At 39.5% G+C, this 22,292-nt stretch overlaps 1 protein-coding gene across 1 annotated transcript; it reads right to left on the bottom strand.

The window, feature by feature from the left end:
* Positions 1-1,829: 1,829 nt before the first annotated feature.
* On the bottom strand, positions 1,830-22,283 carry LOC145464839 (uncharacterized). The gene is made up of 15 exons (XM_081448642.1): positions 21,972-22,283; positions 20,363-20,511; positions 19,960-20,211; positions 19,309-19,473; positions 18,792-18,905; positions 17,760-17,885; positions 17,186-17,282; positions 16,321-16,539; positions 13,253-13,629; positions 12,542-12,709; positions 11,096-11,206; positions 9,101-9,220; positions 7,770-7,860; positions 7,295-7,669; positions 1,830-5,316 (listed from the first exon to the last, which is right to left on the bottom strand). The coding sequence occupies exons 1-15, from the start codon at positions 22,054-22,056 to the stop codon at positions 4,586-4,588; spliced, it is 3,180 nt and encodes a 1,059-aa protein (XP_081304768.1). The 5' UTR covers positions 22,057-22,283; the 3' UTR covers positions 1,830-4,585.
* Positions 22,284-22,292: the final 9 nt, after the last annotated feature.

The following is a 22,292-nucleotide window of genomic DNA, read 5'->3' as shown; positions in this document are numbered from 1 at the left end:
TGAGTGTCTGGAACGGCAATAATAAAATCTGCTCGGCAAAATGACATTTTACGTTGGGTTTGAACAGATGTGCAACGCTCCGTCTGTAATCGAATCGAAAAACCCCGATTTTGGTTGAAGATTGTGTTAAATGAAGCAGTGTATAGCGGTAGAGAGTTAACTAAGTACATCCTAAAATAAAAGCTCCTGTTTCTTTCATGAAAGATTTCGAGGCTTCTTCAAGGTTGCAAAAGAACTAGGAAATAATTTTGAAGAAACGAAAAGAAATGTCCTTCTTCCGATAGAAGAATCCTATTAAAATAGTCCTACTGAGGGACAATATTCAACGATTATTTATTGTGAATGATTTTTCTTTCTAAATAAAAAGAAAATATTTTTAGACGTACCTCTCACTGCTAAAGTGATATTTCCGAGAATTGCCAAAAGCAGCAAAACTGAAGGTGAAGGTAGAAGACACATTCCCAAGCGCATCTTTGCGAGTCTGGAGGTACACTGTTCTTCGAGTCTATCAGGAGCTTATTTTATTACAACCCTTTTAACTGGTATCATACGTCCATTATCAGACTACTATCTTTCTTAAAGAATGCATTGTTTTCAGCTAAAATTACTTTGATAAAGTCAGGCAATGCATGATCGGGAGCAGAAATAACAGCGCAACGCTAAATTATCAAGTCTGAACACTCTACTGAATTGACAACCCCAAAGTTTTCTTCTTTTAATTTCTCTTCAATGATTTCTTCTTTTCTCATGATCTTCCCACTTCTCCTTTCATCAAATTATTTTTATATGCTACATCTTCCTTTTAAGTTCTTAGTTGTACGTAATCACTGCTACATGTTAAAATTTAAGATCTTAATTGCACTTTACTCTTTAAGAGGCTGTCTCTGTAAAAACCGACCACTGATTTTACTTCGAAAATTCGATTTTTCTCATAAGGTGGGATTTCGAAGCCATTACCTAGTCAATCACTAAAATGAGTTTTATTTGATTAAAAATTCTAATTGAGGTTTTCTAGGATTGATTGAAGTTCGTTCCGCTCGACACAAGCTGCATGCCTGCCGAAACTGGAAAAATAGTACATATTGCACATATGGTTGAAAAAAAGAATTGGGACTTTTGAACGAATATTATTTTTTTAGAGCGCCGGCAATATGTGCTTAAAAGGTTCTGATATTTCTTTTTTAGACGTAGAGACAGCAACTGTCACAGGTAGTTCTGAAGGATGGAATGACACAGACCTTCGTGGCTCCCAAACAAACTCGCAGGCTATCGCGACACACAGTTTTCCAACAATCTTTTGAAAGAATTTTATTCATATATGCTGGTTCGCTGGTTCCCAGCAAAACACTTTTTGGCAGGTACTTTACACAGGAAAAATTAAGGCCATGGGATTTTTTTTAAAAGAAAGGAAAAAATTGAAAACGTTATCTTTTTCTAGGATCGGAAAATATGACAGGCGTTGGTAATCGGCTGGAAGAAGGCTACATCCCTCGCCCTAATGATGGGAATGTTTTAGCCGGTGTGGTTGAAAAAATACTTCACTTGTTAGATCACTGAGTAAAAAGCCTGATTAATGAAGTAAAGGCACATGATCAATCATTGTTTCATACAAATGGCAGAAACGTTAAGCATGGGTGGCGAATGTTTCATCACATCAGCAATGTCAAACTGATTCACCATCAGATATGAGTAACGAAATGTCCTCGTTGCTATCAAAAGTTGAACAAGCGGCTGAGAAGTTAACAGGAGTTTAAAAAAATAAGTCACGATAGGAATTCTGCTTCCAAAAACAGGAAAAATGTTACGGAAGAGGGGCCGGGGAGGGGGGGAGTACATTTTTATAACTAAGAATTGGGACGCCGGGTATAATTTTTATCTGAAAATATTTGGGGGGGGGGGGTCAGTTTTGAAACACTACAGTTTTTTGGAAAACCACCGCTCTCCCCTGGGACGTAATAAATGATCGGTCCCTGAAGATGGCTTGTAGCTCGCGCTTCGTACAAGCCACAATTGCACAAAATGATGCCGTGTTAAAGCGTTGTCGGCCAAGAACTTCAGACACTGCTATTTGTGCTTCTAGGAAATTTAAGTGTCTGGACGTGTTTCTGGGCTCATCTACCAGGAGCTTACCATTTTCTTGCAATTTTTACACGACAGCTTGAAAGAACTTAGTTTGGTTTGCCTTGTGGCCCTTCGGTGGTACTAGTAGTACAACTTGAATCTTGATTCTCGAAACTCCTGATGTATCTCAGGATTATAATACTGTTTAGATGGATTATCGTTCCTTCCTCATGCCATCTCGTCGAATTCATGAAAAAAATCTACAAACATGTAACGATAACGATGTTCTTCGCAAAACAACACTGGTCTAACACTACGATTTCGAGGTTAACTATAACTATTTTTTTTTCAGAAATCGCGTAATTTTCTGTGCTTTTGTGACTCAGTCCACAAATTTAGATGCACTATAACGCAAGTCTTCCTCGCTTAATCTACATGAAAATAACCTTCCATGTGTGGAATTTAATAAGGTTTAAGAAAATTACAAAACTATTTCCATCGCTCTGCTTGTTTTGTTTTGTAAAACATCGATCTAGAACAGTGTTGTAATAAGAATTATAAAAATTAAGAAAGTTATTTTAATCCTTCTTAACAGCATTTGTGCAATTAATGCTACAAAGAGACTACTTTCGTGGCAAGAGGTTACATAGTTATAACAACCACTGACCTGGGAGCGCAAACTAAAATCTACCTCGACATAACTAATCAGGTTACCTTCAAGCGACTGATGCATGATGTTGAATGCGAGACAGATCAATGACATGGAAATAAAAGCTCATGGATTCCGCCTGAGGGCACTATAGCCCCGTACACATTGCAATATACATAAACAAAAACCTCCATTTAGCGCGGAAATATGCTAGCATATTTGTGCTCGGAAATTATCTCTCCCGACGGAAACGAACAGTTTTCCGAGAACGTAACGCGAGGAGAACTTTGAGCTTTGAGGAACAGATAATATCCGAGCATATTTTCGGGTCAAATGGAGGCTATTGTGTTTATTATCCTTCAAATATTTTCGCCACACGCGGCTTTGAAAATTGGATTTTAGCTGGGGAATATTCAGTCACGTGGCACGTTAAGACCAATTGCATTGCGCGTGAGCGAAAATATTTGACGGATTATAAAGCTCTATATGCTCAGCCAAATTTCCATCTCGATATGAGGAAGATTTCTTGTCGGTTTCCCCAGGCGTTCTTCTTTAGTTTAAGCGCGGTCCGTGGTGTTGTGGGCCGGTTGCACTCGAAAAATCGGACGCCGTTCCACGGAACGCAATCTAACCATCAAGCACCGTCCTCCTTGTTTCCCGGCGCTCTTCGCTTACGAAACGCAACGGCACCAGGGACGAGGTAGTCGCTTTCCCATAAATTCATCACAGTGGAGTTTGGGTGTGAAGCCACAGTTTCCAAGTTCGTCACTTTCTTCTAAGGTCTACACTCCACTAAGGAGGGCAAAAAAAAAAAAATACCGGGTCGAGTTTTCCAGCAGGGTCCCTTACAGAGGGTACAAAAGACTTCACCGCGATAGTAAGGGACCGTCCAGTTAAGCACGAGGGAGCGAGGCCTGAAAATTGAGCTTCATCTTGGAAACAGAATGTGATAGTCCTTCGTCTTCCAAAATGTTGTAGAATTGCTTTCTCATGAATTGCTGAACAGCCGATCTTTCATAGATCCTACGTATAACAGCAGCATTTACGTTTGCGGTCCTTTACCATATTTACATTAATTAAAAACTTTGCGTTCTTTCGCTCTTTCTCCCCGCGCTTCTCCCCTATTTTTTTTTTTGCTCGCTGTTTTCCGCACTGCGCCCCAACTATAACTGAACGCCTAGAAGAGGCTACTTTTGCAACTAACATCCGGTCCGATTACATGACGAATTGCCTGACAGCAAGAGCTAAGACATCTCTCTCGAGCCACTGGAGTGCAAGCCAACGTTCTTCTAGTCAAAAAGGGTGGACACGTGATCACCGACACCGTTACACCTTAGAAGAAATGAAGAAATGAAGAAATTTAATGTACAGTGGAACCCCGTTAATACGGCCACCTTCGGGCCACGGAAAATTGGTCGCATTAACGGGGTGGTCGTATTAAAGAGGTTCTTCAAATAAGAAAATGACTGACTGAGCTTCTTTTTGGGCCAGAATAAAGTGGCTGTAATAGCGAGGTGGTCGTAAGGCGAGGTTCCGCTGTATGTACAATTAATTAAATTTAACTGAAAACAAAACAGCTTGAACAATTAGTCCCTCGTTTTATTCCTTCATTTGAGTCTAGTTACTTTACAGTTGTTCATTAAGCTGTCACGTTTAACATCTGTCAATAAGTGCTACGTACAAAGCTCAGTTGTTTTAAACCATGGCGACGGAATGACAAATCTTAAAAAAATCTTAACCTCACTAGCTTTGTTGCTACGAATTGATTTGTTCCGTACATTCTTACAAAAACACTTAGCCTTACGATTATTGGAAAAAAAACTCCGCTTGGCCAAACATTTTTGAAACTGAAAAGCAACATAGAGATGATAGTGTTCATGCTATGCCATAGCATTTCAGTTTTCCCAGTGTGTGGTAACCTTGCTCGTGGCTTGCACCTGTATCTCCAAACCTGAGCTGTGTAACTGGCAGATGTGTCTTGTCAGTCAGGAGACCGCTGTCTTCACGCCATACTCCGTCATTCTTATCACAGTTACAACCATCACTTGGGTTTGCACATGAGTTGGTCATCCCGCATGCGCACTTACCACTGCCAGGTGATGCTCCACCCCAGTACGTCATCTTACTAGAATCGCGTGACACCCACCAGGCATATCCTCCGTGCCCAAGCGTCACTGAGTCGTAGCACTCGTACTTGACAAACTGCTCACAGTGTGATGAGACTCTGGTGAGACTCGCCAGCTGAGAGAGATTCGCTCCTGTGTAATGAATGTCACGTGAGTAACAACCTTGAGATTCACATCCCTGCACGTGCGTTCTGCTTTCGCTGTCGTGACTGACGACTGTCACGCCACCTCCATTCTTGTCACTCATGTCGCAGTAAACGGTGAATGGTGCTAGGTCTCCCACGCCATCTGAATCAATGACGTAATTTCCGCTTACACTGCTGACGTGTTTTCTGATCTTAGAACAGGAAGCGTAATTGTAACATTTAAAGCCATCTCCACTGTAACCATGGTGACACTTGCAAGAATATGATCCACGTTCATTTGTGCAACTGGCATGCTGATGACAGTCATTTGTCTTTCTATCGCATTCATTTAGATCTGTTGAACAGACAACATAACTTTAAGTTAATTTAGTCTTAAAATCTAAGATTAACTGAGACATATAAGAAAGCAATTCTCCTTTCTAAGCACCACACTTATCTTTTTTTATTATTCCTTAAAATTTGGTTGTACATCAAGGCAATGCCCCCCTGTTGAATTTTTATGATGTATTTAGGATGAAGTGGCTCGAGCGTTGTATTCTATAAGACCCTACAAACCCAAGGCATGTCAACTGAGCTCACTGGCTATCGCTCGTAGAAGACTTGGGCGAATAGTCTAATTGTTTAAGTAGACGCATTTAAAATGTATTATAACATAACGCGCGCGCTGGTCCTATCTAATTCCTATTGAGCCATCATGTTAAAAATCTTTATGTACGCACGGCCGTGCTCCGTAAAATGACGTGTGCAGTTTCAATTTAGCTGCAAAATTTCCGTCCAGTTTTAGTGCAAGTTCCTTTTGTTTAAGTTTCGGCAATGTCAAGATTATTCTGAACTATCCAAACTCTATTTCGAGCCTTTGACTTTTGCCAAGCTAAGATGTTTACTTAAACGTGAGTATTTTGACTTTTTTTGTCTAAATTTTCATCGAGTATTTTTGACTTTGCTTGCCTACATTTTCATTACAATTAATTCGAAAAAGCGAATTTTTCATTGACAATTGTAGAAACCAGGTTAGGCGTTTTCGTTCAACTGTTGCTCAACTGATTGTGGCGTGTTAGGATCCTAATGACGTTTGTTTTCCTTCACCGCCCATCGTGAGAACTAATCGAAGTCAATCACAAGTAAAACATGTTTCAACGCCCAAGTTGTTGTCGCCATGTTATAAAAGAATTGGTTCACGCATTTTAACTCTTACGCTTCTTTCATGCTCTCCAAACTTCCCGCGTGCATCCATAACTCGATATACGCACGCTAAGCATGAACCAATTCTTAATTACAAGTTTTAGGTATTTTCAGTTAAGCCTTAAAAGCAAAACTAAGTTTAACCATTAAGAGACTCTAATTTATTCGCCAATTTATTCGATCAACCTCTATCAGTGATTATACAATTTGTCAAATTGTTCTCGCATTTTGACTAGTTCTTACGATCTATTGGAGGAAAATCGTATAGATGATGTCATTAACACTTTTTTTTGCTTCTTCATTATATAAAGCAAATAAATTCCATGTTTCCGTACGGCTTTTCAGTAATAAAAACGTCATAATGTGGTTAGAACAAAAAAGTGGCACACGATCTATTACTGAACAGACGCATGGCAACATGGAATCTATTTGTTAAATAGACAACAATAAAGAACCAATCAGATCCAAGGATTTTCAGCAGAACACGTTAAGTATCTACACATTCACTTTTTATTGTACTTCTTTTCCATTTTATTGTATGTACAGTTAGACCCCGCCAATTCGAACTCAGTTATTTCGAATTCCCCGTTATTTCGAACTCAAAACCATTTCCCTTGGATTTGCCCTTCAGTCATTTACTATCATCTTTTTCGAACTCCCGCTATTTCAGACTATTTTTCGTTTCCCCTGAGGGTTCGAAATAGCGGGATTCAGCTGTATATGTAGATTTTATGCAAATGTTAACTTTTGTTGTTTTTGTTGCTGTTTATTTGTTTGTTGTTGTTAAATACATGAACCATTGTGTTCAATCTTCTAATTGATCCCGGACTCTCATCTCCGTATAAAGTCATGATCAATTTATGTCCGATTATAAGGTTTGCAGTTATTTTAAGCCTACCTTCTAGCTAGAAATACACAAAAGAATTTCATATTTTCCTTTCCTTAAAGAAAACACACAATAGATAGTTTGAATTTTTACAGAAATACCTGCATACAAAGCTAATCAGCAATCGGACATAAATTGATCATAGCTATTATGCGTGAAGAAACATTTGTATGTCAACTAATACTTTGCTATTATTTCCGACCCTTGGCCTTATTCGACCTAATCACAATTATTCATATTTTACCTTTCTTACAGGTGTAGGGATGACAATCGCTACACTGCACGTCATTCCATTCATAGCTGTATTCCACACCAAGCGCGTGCACACAATCTTCTCCTCTGAAATTATTTGGCTGATTTTTGGCCCAAGCTGTAAAGTTTCCTTCTCCTCGATCCGCCCAAGTAAAGTTGCCTTCTATGGATCTATCATTCAAGCCCAGCCAAGATTTGGCGCCATTATGTCGATGCTGTAAATAGACATTCTCTTCATTGCTGCTGACATCAACAAGGACCGAGTCTTCTTGTCGACATTTTTGCACCGCCGTGGTCCAGTTTGTACAACTGACACTTGTAAAGTAGCAGTAGCCATTAAAGTAGCTCCAACCAGGATCACAGATGTCTGAGAAAAGAACAAATATTTGTCAGCGCTTTATGTTGAATAAATTGGGAAGGATTATTTCTTGTTCAACTGGACATGATAAAAAATATATATTTCTTACCTGTTACGACGGCATAACTAACTGACACTGGATCATATCTTGTCGCATACAGTTCCTTGACACAAGTTCTGAATCCAGACGTATTCATGTTCTGCAAATATGAAACAAGCATCATGCTTTTGTCATTCATACTGTTAATAATGATGATGATGACGTTATTAATGACAAAATTCGACTGCAAGAGCAGTACTTGTAGTAATTTTAACGGAAGTGAATTTTTCTAAGTAATGATCTCTTGTTCGTGCTACAACATTTTATAAACTGGAAATGGGAAATAAACAGAAAAAGTTTTACTATATAAACACCAGTAAAATACCAGGATTTTTCCTTTTACTAAAAAATCATATCTTCATCGCGCGCAGTGAAGATACTATTTTTATCTTTCACACTGTGAAGATATCACTCCTTTTTGATAACATTTTTCTTTTGTCCCCTCAACTACGCTTAAATTTGTTGATGTATGATCGAAACATCTTCAAATCTTCTTCGGTCGTCTTCGGCAATCTTCGGAAAATGTCCGTAAATGTTCGGAATATGCTCGGAAGCGTTCGTCTGGCCTTCAGAACAATTTTGGAAAATCTTCGGAAATCTTCGGAAAATTGTCAAAAACGTCGTTATTAGTATGTTAATATAATAAACAGAATATTACATGCCTGCTTGTGGATACGAATTTTATCTTCTCGTACTCAACTCAATATCGAGTTGAACACTCGAGTTGTTCGAGTTGAACCCTCGAAGATAAAATTCGTATCCGCGCGCGGGCATATAATATCCTCTATATCTGACTCGGTAACTTTAATTAACAATAACCTGTTTACCTAGAATTCTATCTGAAATTTACTTCAAATAACGCTTTACAATTATTTCTCGACGTATTTAAAAACTTCCCGCCTTGGAAAGATCGCTTGGATTGAATTGTCATTTGAAATTTAGGTTTTGTGTGCACATCATTTTTTTTTTCCAATTATTTCAATTTTTTTTTTTTTAAAGTCAAGAAACCGTTATTGATCTTCTTGTAGTGTTCTCAGGAATTTAATTATCCATCTGCATCAAACTGTTCCTCCAAAACTTTGGAAAAACTAAAAAACGTCGCCATGACATAAACGACCTCAAACCACTGCACACTAATGGCTGATAGTGTGCAGTAGCTCAGCCAATCAGATTGCAGCCGTTTGCATTGGTGTTCAAGTAGAATTCTACTTATATGGGATAGACTCTCATTGAAACACCAAACAACACATATGTAACAATGAATTTCTATATGAGGGGAAGAATTTTACAAAAGCGTATATTTCTTAATTGGTTGTAGGTATGAATGCATTGTGTTTTACCTCAATCCATGTTGTGATACCGTTATGAACTGGTGCCAAGTTTCCACTTGCTGTTGTGCTGTGATTGGCTGATATCAGGACTGATGGTGTAACGTTATAACCTCGTGCAAACTGCACAAACTATAACATGAAAAAATAATTGGATCTTTTATTATACGTACTGTTACTACACGTTATCTCCGCATTTTATTGTTATCTGTATGAGGATTTTACACCGCAAATGCGCGCCATATTAGCGGCAAGTCATATTGTTAGTAGACATATGGAAACGTAGAGAACTACTTAAGAGTCCCTGTTCATAAAAATGGAAAATAACTCGGCAAGGGTCGAAAATTCGATTTCACTCATATTTTCATGGTAGATAGGCTAGGGCATGACAAAAACTACTGGATAGATTTTTTGGCAAAGTATCCTTTTATTTCAAAGAAATATGCAAATTACCAAATTCCGTTAAAATCGTCACTTGACGCACCATTTTATTAAAGTGCACCTAACTCCCAAATTTTTTTTTCGCTAAAACGAATCTGCATGTTATTTTAAATACTTCTGCGAAAAAATTTTTGGATTCGGTGAAATCCTCGATTTTCTGTGCCCCGACGAAATCTCGAAAATAGCCCCAAAACACCGCCATTTTGTTTCACGACCGAGTTTGAGGAGAATGGGTCCAGCGGCTGTTGTGACGTCTACCCAGGAAGATCGAATATCTCGCGTCATCTCATTTCCTTCAGGATGCTGCAATACTCATTCGAAAAGTGCGCAGAAATGCCTTCCAGAAGAGCTATCGGCTGTTGCAGCAATATACCAGATCTAAAAAAAGATTTACTGTACAATTTACTGGCGATGATCGGTCAATGGAACAATAAAGACATAAACGATGGTTGATTTTGTCGAACCGAAACAAGCGAACTGCGTCTGTGAGAACCATTGAAGAACTCTCACTGGAATTTGTTCCGCAGACTTTCAAACGCTATTTTCAAAATTTTCTGCTTAAAGCCAACCAGAAATTTCTCGAAATATTACCGACAACCTATATCTTCCAGTCCCGCAGTAACATAGCCGGCAAAGTTGTGTGATCAATCAAGAAGCGTTACGACCAAATTAGACTACGAGTAGTCCCTCTTTCGCTTAGTCCGTCGTTGCGTGACGCGAAAGAAAACCGCGAGTCAAAAGTGGCCGCGCGAAATCCTGGAGGCGAGGACCTGCCTTTTGCAACAAATAAGGTTAGAACATTTCGAAATTATCAGCTCTGTGTCTATTTCAACTTATTATAGGTCAAGTCATGTCGCGCATGCTAAAATATACGTCTAACCCGTAAATTGAAATTTGACGACAAATGGTCAAATATTTGCATTTTTGACGTACTTTGAAAAGCTCTGGCGTCGCTCGCAATCATTTGCCCAAAGAAATTTTTACAGGAATCTGTAGATCATCCTTCTGCGATTCAACCACCAGAAGCTTAATCTATTTAAAGGTTTCGCACATGGTGAAAATCAATTATATTCACGAAGTACTTTTAAGTGAATGAAATACATGTCTTCGAAATTTAATTATTTTGCACCCAAAAAGACAACGCAACATTCCTTCAAAACCAACCCAGTACACATTTAAACACTGCACAAAAATATTTGAGTGTTTTAAAGACGGAAGAATGATGTGGTTTTGCATGCGAGGCTCTCAAACTTGCTTAATAAAATGGTACGTCAAATGACGATTTTAACGGAATTTGGTAATTTGCATATTTCTTTGAAACAACAGGATCTTTTGCCAAAAAAACTATCCAGTAGTTTTTGTCATGCCCTAGCCTATCTACCATCAGAATATGAGCGAAATCGAATTTTCGACCCTTGCCGCGAAATTAAGAATTTGTCTGATTTTTACAGGCAGGCACTCTTAAATACTTAATTTATTTTCATCTAGAATTATATCTAGAAACAAAATTCAGCTTTGTCTATTTTTCCTATTGGTTGTTAATTTTCCATGTAGCTGAAAACTTACTTCGCAATAAGCGTTGTTGTTTTCATCTGTTGGTGAGTTTGTGTTTGGAAACTTGACAGAGCCATGCTCAGTGAAGAGCGGTTTGTGAAGTTTAGAAAACGCCAACCAGTTCTGTAATATTAAACGTCAAGGATTTAGTATAGGAATTAAAACGAAATCTTCCAGAGTTCCTTGGACTAATCTTTTCTGGGAAAGCCTTAAGAGAACCTGTGTCCAACACCAAAAAAGAAAGAAACGGGCTATTTCTCAAAACCGGTCCCTCATCAAATCTTATCACCTGGATGGCATAACTAATTACAAAAGAATCGAGACACTTTGCGAAACAGATGCTTAGGGCCCGTTTACATGGAAAGAGTATGATCCTAGTGCTAGGATCATCCTAGCAGGTTCATTTGGTTTACATGCAAAAACGCGGCTCCTGGGATCAAATTTTCATTTGGTTTACATACAAGACTTGTGTTCAGCGCGGTTGCAAAGCAAGATGGCGGGCGACAATGACCAAAGCGTAATTTTGGGAGTTCTTCTCTCTTAACTGGCGTTGATAACTGCCTTTCAGAGTCAATTTGCCATTATATACAACTTGATATTTCAAACACAGCAACAGCGAGCTATGATTCTCCAACTAAATCACACTGCCACCATTTCCAGGTTTCAAATAGCGAGGAGGAAGATCAGACGTGGTCCTGCTCGCAGATTATGGCGAGCACCAGGACGAAAGGAGGAGAAAGACTTCAAAATTCACTACTTCCCGCTGACTCTCGCTCTCTACTTTGGACCCTGCATTTTGAAAACAACATTGGCCCTCCACGTTGTACATCAGTATCGTCGCCTTCTTCGTTGGGAAGAGATATTCAAAATTGTCGGCCTTTTGAGCTTTTAGTCGATATATATAAAGTGCGACGATCCCGCCATGTTGTTTCTCAGAACTCGTCCCCAGGGCCATCTCCGGTTTCAAGATGGTGGGTGGGCAAACTGGGCCTCCTGAGGCCGTTTACATGGAGGTAGGATCATCCTAGCGCCAGGATCATCCTTCCTCTCAGATAGGATTATCCTAGCGGTAGGATGATACTAGCACTGGGGCCAAATACAACCCTTCACATGTAAACTGGAAGCTGAAAACATACCGCGCTCGGATGATCCTAGTCCTAAGATAATTCTAGCACTAGGATCATCCCCGTTCCATGTAAACGGGCTCTTATAGTCTTGTTCCACCTAGCCATGTTTTCTGAATAATGGCACTACATTGAAACCGTTCCGAAGCAAAATTTGGAATGGGGAGAGGGGTCTGTGTGTGGGGTTTTCAAGGATAGTGTCCCAGCATTTTCAGCATTTTCAGCATTTTCAGCATTTTCCAAGTAGTTCAAGGTGGATAAATAGATAATCTCTCTCCGCGCAGTCTTCCTTGACTGAGACAATTGTTGTGTTATTTTGTTATGAAGTACATACCACACTAATATCTTCGTGTTTTCCATCAAAGTTTTGCAATTCTCTGAGGCAGACTTTAAATGAGTCCTTGGTTACATCCTCTGTCCAGATCAGCGCGGCATCATACTCCTTACCAGTCCTTAGATGTTCTGCTGTTATGAGTACTACAGGCTCGTCCTTAAACTTGTTCTGAAAAAGTGCGAGGAAATGTGAAATCAAATTAAAGAACGTCACAACACTTTTTAACAGTATTTCTAGTAGAAAATGCGCTTCAAACAATCGACCTGGCCATGAAATGTACATGTCAAATCGAATCAAGACCAAGGCGAGAGCTTTCACTGAAAAGCTTTTCAAACTGATTTTAACGCGTGATTGTCATATTTTTATTGTGAACCAAGGAAAAATGCTATTATCAATCTTCTTTCACATCAACAAAAAAATGATTTACCAGGAAAATCAGGATACGTAGAGCGAAAGCGCGAATGATGGGTGGTTTTTACTTTAAGTGGGATTTCTCGTTGGAATGTCACAGAGTCTGAAAAATATCCAGTATAACACAGTATACATTTGTTTGAAAATTTACAACGGCTTCCTCCAGGAGATGAAACCTTAGCTTTGTCGTAAAGTTGTTAACTCGATTAACCTATAATTGCACAAACATTCCACCAGTCATTGAAATATTGAATTACATTCTTTCAGGAAAAGAGCAAAAAAGACAGCTATATATCCCACCTTGGGAAAAGTCACATTTGCACAGTTTGTTCCAGACCACCATTTCTGCATCTTGATTTCTCCCGTCATTCCTTCGGGCGGTGCTCCCTGATACGCCATCCAATCAACAGTCGCGAATGGATTAAAGTTCTTACTCTTCCTCCCAGATTGCATTGCGCAAACTGTAAAATTCTTTGTATTGATGTTTTCAGTCCAGGAAGTAATGGCGTCATGCACAGTTTCAGAATCGTTTAGATTCATGTGATTGACGGTTATCTGTATGTGAACTTGCTTATCTGGATAAAAGCGATATGGCGGAAAAGTAACCGTCTGGCAGCTTGAATCAGACCACTTGGGAACACGAAGAAGTTTCACTCGACCATGCATAACTGGAAAACCTATTTAATCAATTGAAAAATAGGTATTTTAGACGATCACTTGCTTTTTGGGTATCAAATATTATTTGAGACGTATGAGTGACTAACACATTGAAAGAGTGTGAAGACAAATGGCACCTTTCACGCTTTGACCTGGTGTCTTAAAGGCCCGGGTGAAACGCCGTACTTCACATGAGCCGAACCCAATTCAACCAATTAGGCTCATGTGAAGTTTGGTGTTTGACCCAATTAAGTTCGACTGATTTTATTTGGAGCGGCTCAGGCGTTCTTCACGCCTGGCCAGCCGTGAATAACGCCCGAAGAAGGACTTTGGGTCAAACGGCGATCTTCACATGAGTCGAACCAAACGCATAATCAAAGGTCTAAAGACGCCATTTTGACCTTACCTTGAAAAACCACAGAACAAGACCGCTTTTGTTATTTATTTGGCGTAGCAGTTCGGTTCGACTGAATTAAGTTCAACGTTTGACTCAAACAGGCGTTCTTTTCATTATTTGAGTCGACCCAAACTGTCATTGAGTTCGGCTCAGGTGAAGTACGGGGTTTGACCCGGGCCTAATTTTTACGATGATTTCCGCAGAAAATTCAAGCAATAATTATGGCAAAAATTAAGTTACGAAAAAGTCTCATGGCATGGTAATATTTTGAACTTATTGAGACTTTAGCTCTCAAGCTGACCCCGCGAGGGAAAATTGAACTTGAAGTTATCCATATTTCAATTAAAACAGATGTTTCACGTTAGTTAAAAACACAATAACACACGCCTTAAGTATTCTTATTCTTATGACATTAACTTTCTTGCGAATGCTTAAGAATTTAATCGTGGGGTCACTCAGAGACATGAACTAAAGTGAGTTGTTTTAAATAGTACTCCAAAAGTTACCATCCTGTGAGTAGAATTTTAGTAAATAATTTTTGCACTTATTGCTTGAACTTTGAGTGGAATCAGTCTTAATAATTAAAAATCTTTACATAGTTACTCTTTTCTTGTAAAATTTTATTACCAAAAAAGAGTATGTAAAGCGTGTACTTATTTATTTATTTATTTTATTTTATTTATTCATTTATTTATTTATCAGGCTACAAGCCTGATAGCCCTGGCTATCAGGCTTGTAGCATGAAGGCTTGTAGCGTGTGTCTCATTCCGTAGCCTGAAGCAGCTAGGAAAATTGCTATACCGCCTGGATGGAATGCTAGCCTGTAACAAGTTACCATCCAGGATTGTCAGGTTATGGCGACACTTTGCCAGTACTCATTCATTCTGTTGGTTGGAAAGAGGAACTGTGGTAGTGTCTTGCCCAAGAACACGACACAATAACCCTGGCCAGGGCTCAAACCCACAGACACTATGGTAGTGTCTTGCCCAAGAAAACGACACAATAACCCCAGCCAGCCAGGGCTCAAACCCACAGGCACTATGGTAGTGTCTTGCCCATGAACACGACACAATAACCCCAGCCAGGGCTCAAACCCACAGGCACTATGGTAGTGTCTTGCCCAAGAAAACGACACAATAACCCCAGCCAGCCTGTGAGGGCTCAAACCCACAGGCACTATAGTAGTGTCTTGCCCATGAACACGACACAATAACCCTGGCCAGGGCTCAAACCCACAGGCACTATGGTAGTGTCTTGCCCAAGACCACGACACAATAACCCCAGCCAGCCAGGGCTCAAACCCACAGACACTATGGTAGTGTCTTGCCCATGAACACAACACAATAACCCCAGCCAGGGCTCAAACCCACAGGCACTATGGTAGTGTCTTGCCCAAGAAAACGACACAATAACCCCAGCCAGCCAGGGCTCAAACCCACAGGCACTATGGTAGTGTCTTGCCCATGAACACGACACAATAACCCCAGCCAGGGCTCAAACCCACAGGCACTATGGTAGTGTCTTGCCCATGAACACGACACAATAATCCCAGCCAGGGCTCAAAGCCACAGGCACTATGGTAGTGTCTTGCCCATGAACACGACACAATAACCCCAGCCAGGGCTCAAACCCACAGGCACTATGGTAGTGTCTTCCCCATGAACACGACACAATAACCCCAGCCAGGGTTCAAACCCACAGGCACTATGGTAGAGTCTTGCCCAAGAACACAACACAATAACCCCAGCCAGGGCTCAAACCCACAGGCACTGTGGTAGTGTCTTGCCCATGAACACAACACAATAACCCAGCCAGGGCTCAAACCCACAGGCACTGTGGTAGTGTCTTGCCCAAGAACACAACACAATAATCCAGCCAGGGCTCAAACCCACAGGCACTATGGTAGTGTCTTGTCCAAGAACACAACACAACGATCCATTTTGCAGTGTTGTCTTCTTGGGTATTTTTAAAACTCCTCTCTCTGCCATGGAAAATAAATGTGGACCTATAGTGTTCCAGATAATTGAGGGGCCTCAGGTCAAAAACCTGACAAGGTCAGCTACATGACCCAACAAATTAATAGGAAATTTGTAATAATTTGGTGGGAGTAGTGGGAATTGACCCGTTGGAATTCCTCATTGACACCCTGCTGTGAGATCTTATCTGGAACCCTGTGTGGAGTTTTCACATTAGGGAAAGTTGCCCTAGTTGCTTCATTCTCTGTACAGAAATTGGAGTCAAGTTGGCTTGCACCAATGAACCATCCTCTTGTAATCCTAGACCGTTTTACAAGTTAACAGAAGCTCTTCCTCACCCTCACAGCTCCCTGGGTGATACACAAAATTATTCTCTAGTCCTCTACAATAGTACAGCTCATGCCAGCATTTATTGTCGTATGTTGTCCCATTCGCGGTGCACACTGGGTCATGATAGGAAGGGCAGTCTTTGTAACACACACAGCGAGCTTCATGAGCACTGAAAGTCTTACACACTCCAAATGATGGACAATGCACATCAAGGCATGGGTTCAGGTCTGTAAACCAAAAGAATAAAAAAAATTGGAGTTTGTGTTTATAAATAGCAAGATAACATTTGAATATGTAGCTATTTCATGCTTACTCAGAAGTTTCACTGACGTATTCAGCTGGAGGGCAACTGGCTTTCACAGGCAGGCAAAACTATTAGAACTGAACTTCTTTGTAAGAACAACTTTCCGCTAGACCATCAAACCAGCCAAGTAAAATTGCCCTCACGGCCTGTCATTTACCCGGTGCCCGGCCCGTAATGAAACCCCTGCTTACTGTTTTCAAGCCCAGCTGAAACTGCATATTTTCAATTTCCTAACCATACTGCAAAAACTAATTACATCTGGAATTTCATGCACATAATCAAGTTTGAAACTGTTTCGGCATTGTTACTCAAGGAAAAGTGTTAAAACAAGACAAACCATGCTAACCACTGATAGCGAGTAATTAGTCAGTGGATAGCATTTTCCAACCTCTGAATAACTTGTGCCTGGAGGCCAGGCTTAAAAAGGTAGCAGCTTTACTGAACATCATCGTTTGTAATATTGATATTTCTAATGGAAATAAATAAACAAAAAAACTGAAACAGTTCATTGTTAATTTGTAAATGACTGCCACATGCATTTATAATCAACTTTTACAATATTTACAAACCTCCAATGACAACATAGCTGACAGACAGAGGGTCGTGGTTACTTCCTGATCCACTCAAGTCTTTGACGCAAATCCTCATGGCTGTCACACTGACTTCCTAAAAGGACAGTTTTAACTTTTTTATGAATAATGGACTTCGCATTTTTAACAGGCTCAACAATATTTACTAGGGTACTGTCTTTATACATAGATTTTCAGAAGAATAATGTGGAGGCGAGGTGGCCTTACATGTATGATTAGTGCGCTCATCTCTGCATCAAGAGGTCTGGGTTCAAGCCCTGGCTGGGGTCATTACATTGTATTCTTGGACAAGACACTTAACTCTCACAGTGGCTCTCTTCAAGGTGTATAAATGAGTACTGGTGAACTAAATGCTGGGGATAACCCTGTGATGGACTAGCATCCCATCCAGGGGGGAGTAGAACTACTCCTAGTCGCTTCATGCTACAAAACCAGCCTGCTGATGGGCGGGCCAGATAAGCTCTGACCTGATGGACCACTTGGTTCATATGCACTGACTTTAATGTGGACCAAGCTGCCATTAATAGACATGTAATAAGGAGCCACATCTTACCTCAACCCAGGCTGTTATTATGTTGTATTCTGGTGGAATGTGTTTTTTCACTCTACGATCATAATCATGATGAACAGACACAAGTACCACTGGTGATGCATAAAAGGTGGTGTTGAACTGCACTTGCTGTGAAACAAAACAAACAAAAAAGGCATTTAAGCTATGATTTTATTCAGCAAATAGTGTGGTTACGATTTCGTTTCCAGTTTATTTATGTGTCGCATCACATGACATTTTCATTTTGCAAGTTTGCAGTTTGTAGTTTGGTAGTTGTAAGTCCAAACAGTCCCTTAAGGTGCCGACCCTTGCACATTGGCAAGGTTAGTCCCTGTTTTATACCTTTTTGTATGTTGGCAATGGCAGTGCCTTTCGTTGCACGTTGTGGATCTTGTGAAATTAAATCAGCTGATGGCAGCTATAAATAAATTTGATTGAAAAGACACTGCACAAAGTTCAATCAAAATAATTTTTTTTCTCTGCAGTAGTTAGATGCAACACTAAAGAAATAACAGAAGTTAGTATCACCCAACTGGTGGACTAATGCCAATCCTGCATTTTAATTGGCTATGCTAGAGAACTATTAGTAATAGTCCTCGAGTAGCAAAATTGGCGCAATCAAGCCTGACGCTTTCTTTCGTTTTATTCCCAAATAAATATTTCTTCAACTTGCATTTGCTAACTTTATTACATGTGCCTTTTCTGTTCAACTAGTTGGGTGATACTATTAAAATTAATTAGACCCTTCCCCCTAAAGGGCCATGGGTCAATAGCCCATTTGGCTTCGCCTCATGAGCTATTGACCGGTAGCTCTTGCAGACTATGGGTCTAATTGTTAAATAGTCTTGAGACTGCCACCCTTATAATCATCATTGGTTGAATACACTGGTCACACTTTCAATTTGCAATAACATATTATAATGCCAGAATTATCAACTCCAGTTTCCCATTGTTTTCTGAGATGGAAAACTTTTACCAGGTGATTGGTGCCCTATAATATGAGATGATTGACACCTGCTTATCAAATAAACTTACTTGACAGAAACCATAGTTATCATCAGCTGTTGGGTTTCCTGTGTTGGGGAAAAATGCTTCTCCTACCAATGTGAAGTTAAACTTAGAACCATTGCCTAGGAAAGCAAACCAATCCTGCCAAAAAACAAAAAACAAAAAAAAAAACAAATAGGGAACATCAAGTACTTGTCAACAAAGGCATTGTAAATTCCAAACAGGAAACAGTCAAGGAACAAAGCCAACTAGTACTGTTGACACAAAATTTACAAGTTTGTAAGATTTAATAAACACAAGGATAGAAATAAAAAACTAAGAAAATGTTAAATCTTTAAAACACATTGTGTTCGTTCTGGCTGCAGAATTAATATTTAGAAGAAGAGTATTTTTAAGCAGAGTGGTGTATGTTTAATATGTTGTGATAGACTAGTGATATGGACTATGATGGCCGTTCATCGCCAACTTTTAGCCCCAATTAAATCTTATTTGACTCTCGAAGCTTCAAAATATCCAAATTATACACCTGCAAAATTTCACCTACCACAACTGTATCTTGATGCTTTCCATCAAATGGCAAAAATTCCCTGATGCAAACTTTGAAACTTCCAGAATTCACGTTCTCCAACCAAACATACATTGCATCATCAGGCTTTGTACTACGAGCATACTTAGCTGAGACAAACACAGAAGGTCTTCCACCAAAGTTCTGTAAATTACACAAACTTATATTACATTTTATTACTACCATAAAGAGTCTTCTTTGGCTTAGTAGTCATTGTGCCTCATATGTAACTTAAGAAGAATTAGACCCAAAATTATGAAGCAATAAAATTAATGAACTGTAATAGCAAAGAAGGAACTGAATAGCAGCATTTTAATTACTCATGAATCATTTTTAGCATGTTGTGAGGAAATTAATTTTAGCAAAAAACAAAAAATGGCAGTGAAGCATACAACAATCTGGCTTTCTAATCACTATACTTAACCAATAACTTGCAAAACTAATGCTACAATTAACTTTTCCACTCGTTTTGTAAGCCACAACATCAAGATGCAGGATATACTTTTTGGGCTCTGTAACAAAATTTCCTTTTAAATCTGCTTATCAAAACAGGCCACTAATGCTGGCATACATTCATGTATGGTTTTCTCCTTTCTTAATTCCAACACCAGCTCTAATATATTGTATAACCTGTGGGAATGTAACTTTGTCACATTTGCTTTCTGTTGTCCACATTCCTTGAAAAGTCATACTGCCATGCATCAGTTTTGGATGATTTTGAAAGGCCAGCCAGTTGATAATTCCAGTTTTATTTGATCCAGTCCCTGTTTGACGTGAACAGACCTCAAATCCACGTGTACTAACAGACTGAACCCACAAAGCAGATGGGGAGTGAACACGTGAAAACTCTTCACCATGGCTCAATGACATGTGAACTTGAACCTAAAGGACATAAAATGTAACTATAACTAGCTAGCAGACATTTTATTGAAATAATAAAATACCAGTTCAAGCTAAATTTGAAACCTGAAATCAAATGCCAGACTGTAAAAACTTTGGACGACTGTCAGCCATTCTGTGCAGGGGCACTTACCTTTGTGGATCCACTGAATGCTTGAGGAAAGGCAATGTTTGTGCAAATAGGCAATTGACAATTTTGAGGAAGTGAACATCCACTGCTACAGCTCCAACCTTGAAAAGTCTGCGACATGTTGAGCTTGCCAGTTTGCAACAGAGAAATTCCTGAACAGAAAAAAGGATGCATGGACAGTTTTATTGACTAAGATACTAACGACAAAACACACATTAAACATATATACACCTACATTTTTAAAACTCAAGGTCTAACAGGTTTTGACATTAATTAAAAAATAATAATATTGGGTTTTGACTGAGCACGAATTAAGGTTGTCAAGGTCTTTGTGTGCATGTTTATGAACCAAGAGGTCCATAAACACACGAAAAATAAAAAAATAATCAAGGCCAATTAATACAGCCATCTTTACTGAACAAACTTGGTCAATTAAGGATTTCTTACACACTGTATGGCATATAGGACACCATATTCTTGCTGGATAAAGCCAGCAATCCGACATCAATAGCACCGTCTTGCCCACTTGGTTAGCCAGTCACAGAACAGGATTTGGTTCTCATCTTACCCACTTATAGACCTAGCAATTTACTATTAATAATAATATGAAGGATACACATGAGTGATCTGTGGCGCTAAAAATATGATGCATACTAGTAAATGGTAAGGAAATTTCCGTCGTTCTGTTCCAAATGGGAAAAGAGGACTACCTCTAAAGGAAGTCTACAATTTCCAAACGGATTTTCCGGAAAACTACTGTTTCATTTGAGTTCCAACTGAAATTTCCGGATTTTATTTACTAAATGGTAAGCACCCATCAATGAATTTTACACGGCAATGAATTTGTGTCAGGTGTGGATTTTCTGGAAAACTACTGTCTCATTTGACTTCCCACCGAAATTTCCGGATTTTTTTGCTAAATGGTAAACACCCATCATTAAATTTTACACGTCAGTGAATTTGCGTCAGGTGTGAAAAATTAGCCTGTATGCAGTCTACGCATGAAATACACAAGACTAACGCATATTAAATGAGAAAACGTGATGGTTGGCAGGCAAACACTGCAGTAAAGCCTTTTACCTTAATACATTTGCGTCTTGTCCTTTTATACTTGAGTGAACTTGATCGACAGTCGCGTGAGCACCGGGCGCGCGTAAACAAGTAAGCGGGAAAGCTTAACGCCGATTTCTCTATGGTCCTCCTTTTGACTTGCACAAGACGTTCAACTTTCAGCAGGGCTATTCTTTCGTATCTTGCGACTTTAGAGGCTATAGTAGTCAGTAATATTTTGGAATAAAAACTCTTGATCACTCTCTCTCTCTCTCTCTCGCTCGCTCGCTCGTTCGCGCGCTTTCATTTTTTTTTTTTTTTTTTTTTTTTTAACGCCTGTTTACGCGTGACACATTTTCCCGCCTTTTTCAGACTATCACTTCGTTTAGATCCAACCGAAATGTCAGCATTTTACAGATCCAAAAGGGAATTTCAGAGTTATTTGCTGTTGTTGGGTACGAGATGATCATGACAAACTCGACGCTAAGCACCTTCTTTGTTATTCAAGGCGGCATCATGGATAATAATTTAAGAAGTGTTACTAGTATTTGCCGACCCTTACCTTTCGCTTTAGAAATGATATTTCCGAGAATTGCCATAAACAGCAAAACTGAAAGCGAAGGCGGAAGACACATTCCCAAACGCATCTTTGCGAGTTTGGAGGTGCACTGTTCTTTGAGTCATCGTCGGAGACCCCAAGGGTAGATAAATTAAAGTCAAACAAGCTAACGCGGTACGAACGAAAGTTTGCAAGAACGAACGAGAGCAAGTGGTATACGAGCGCAGTGCATGATGGCCTTTGATATAATGCCAGTCAGTCATGACCACCATCGAGTGAGGTTACTTTCGTTCTGTTATTGATCTAAGGGTTAACATTTTTTGT

Source organism: Orbicella franksi, chromosome 13, assembly GCF_964199315.1.
Source record: "Orbicella franksi chromosome 13, jaOrbFran1.1, whole genome shotgun sequence".
NCBI lineage: Eukaryota > Metazoa > Cnidaria > Anthozoa > Scleractinia > Merulinidae > Orbicella > Orbicella franksi.
The sequence above is the reverse complement of the archived record's forward strand: the minus strand, read 5'-3'. Positions and strand labels throughout refer to the sequence as shown.

Excerpts from the sequence above, each read along its gene's own strand:
- LOC145464839 (XM_081448642.1), bottom strand. The coding sequence starts at position 22,056 with ATGCGTTTGGGAATGTGTCTTCCGCCTTCGCTTTCAGTTTTGCTGTTT. Across the intron at positions 19,474-19,959 it reads ACAAAGTTACATTCCCACAG|AACTTTGGTGGAAGACCTTC; the intron begins GTTATACAATAT and ends TGTAATTTACAG. Across the intron at positions 16,540-17,185 it reads CAGCTATGTTGTCATTGGAG|ACCTGAACCCATGCCTTGAT; the intron begins GTTTGTAAATAT and ends TTTGGTTTACAG.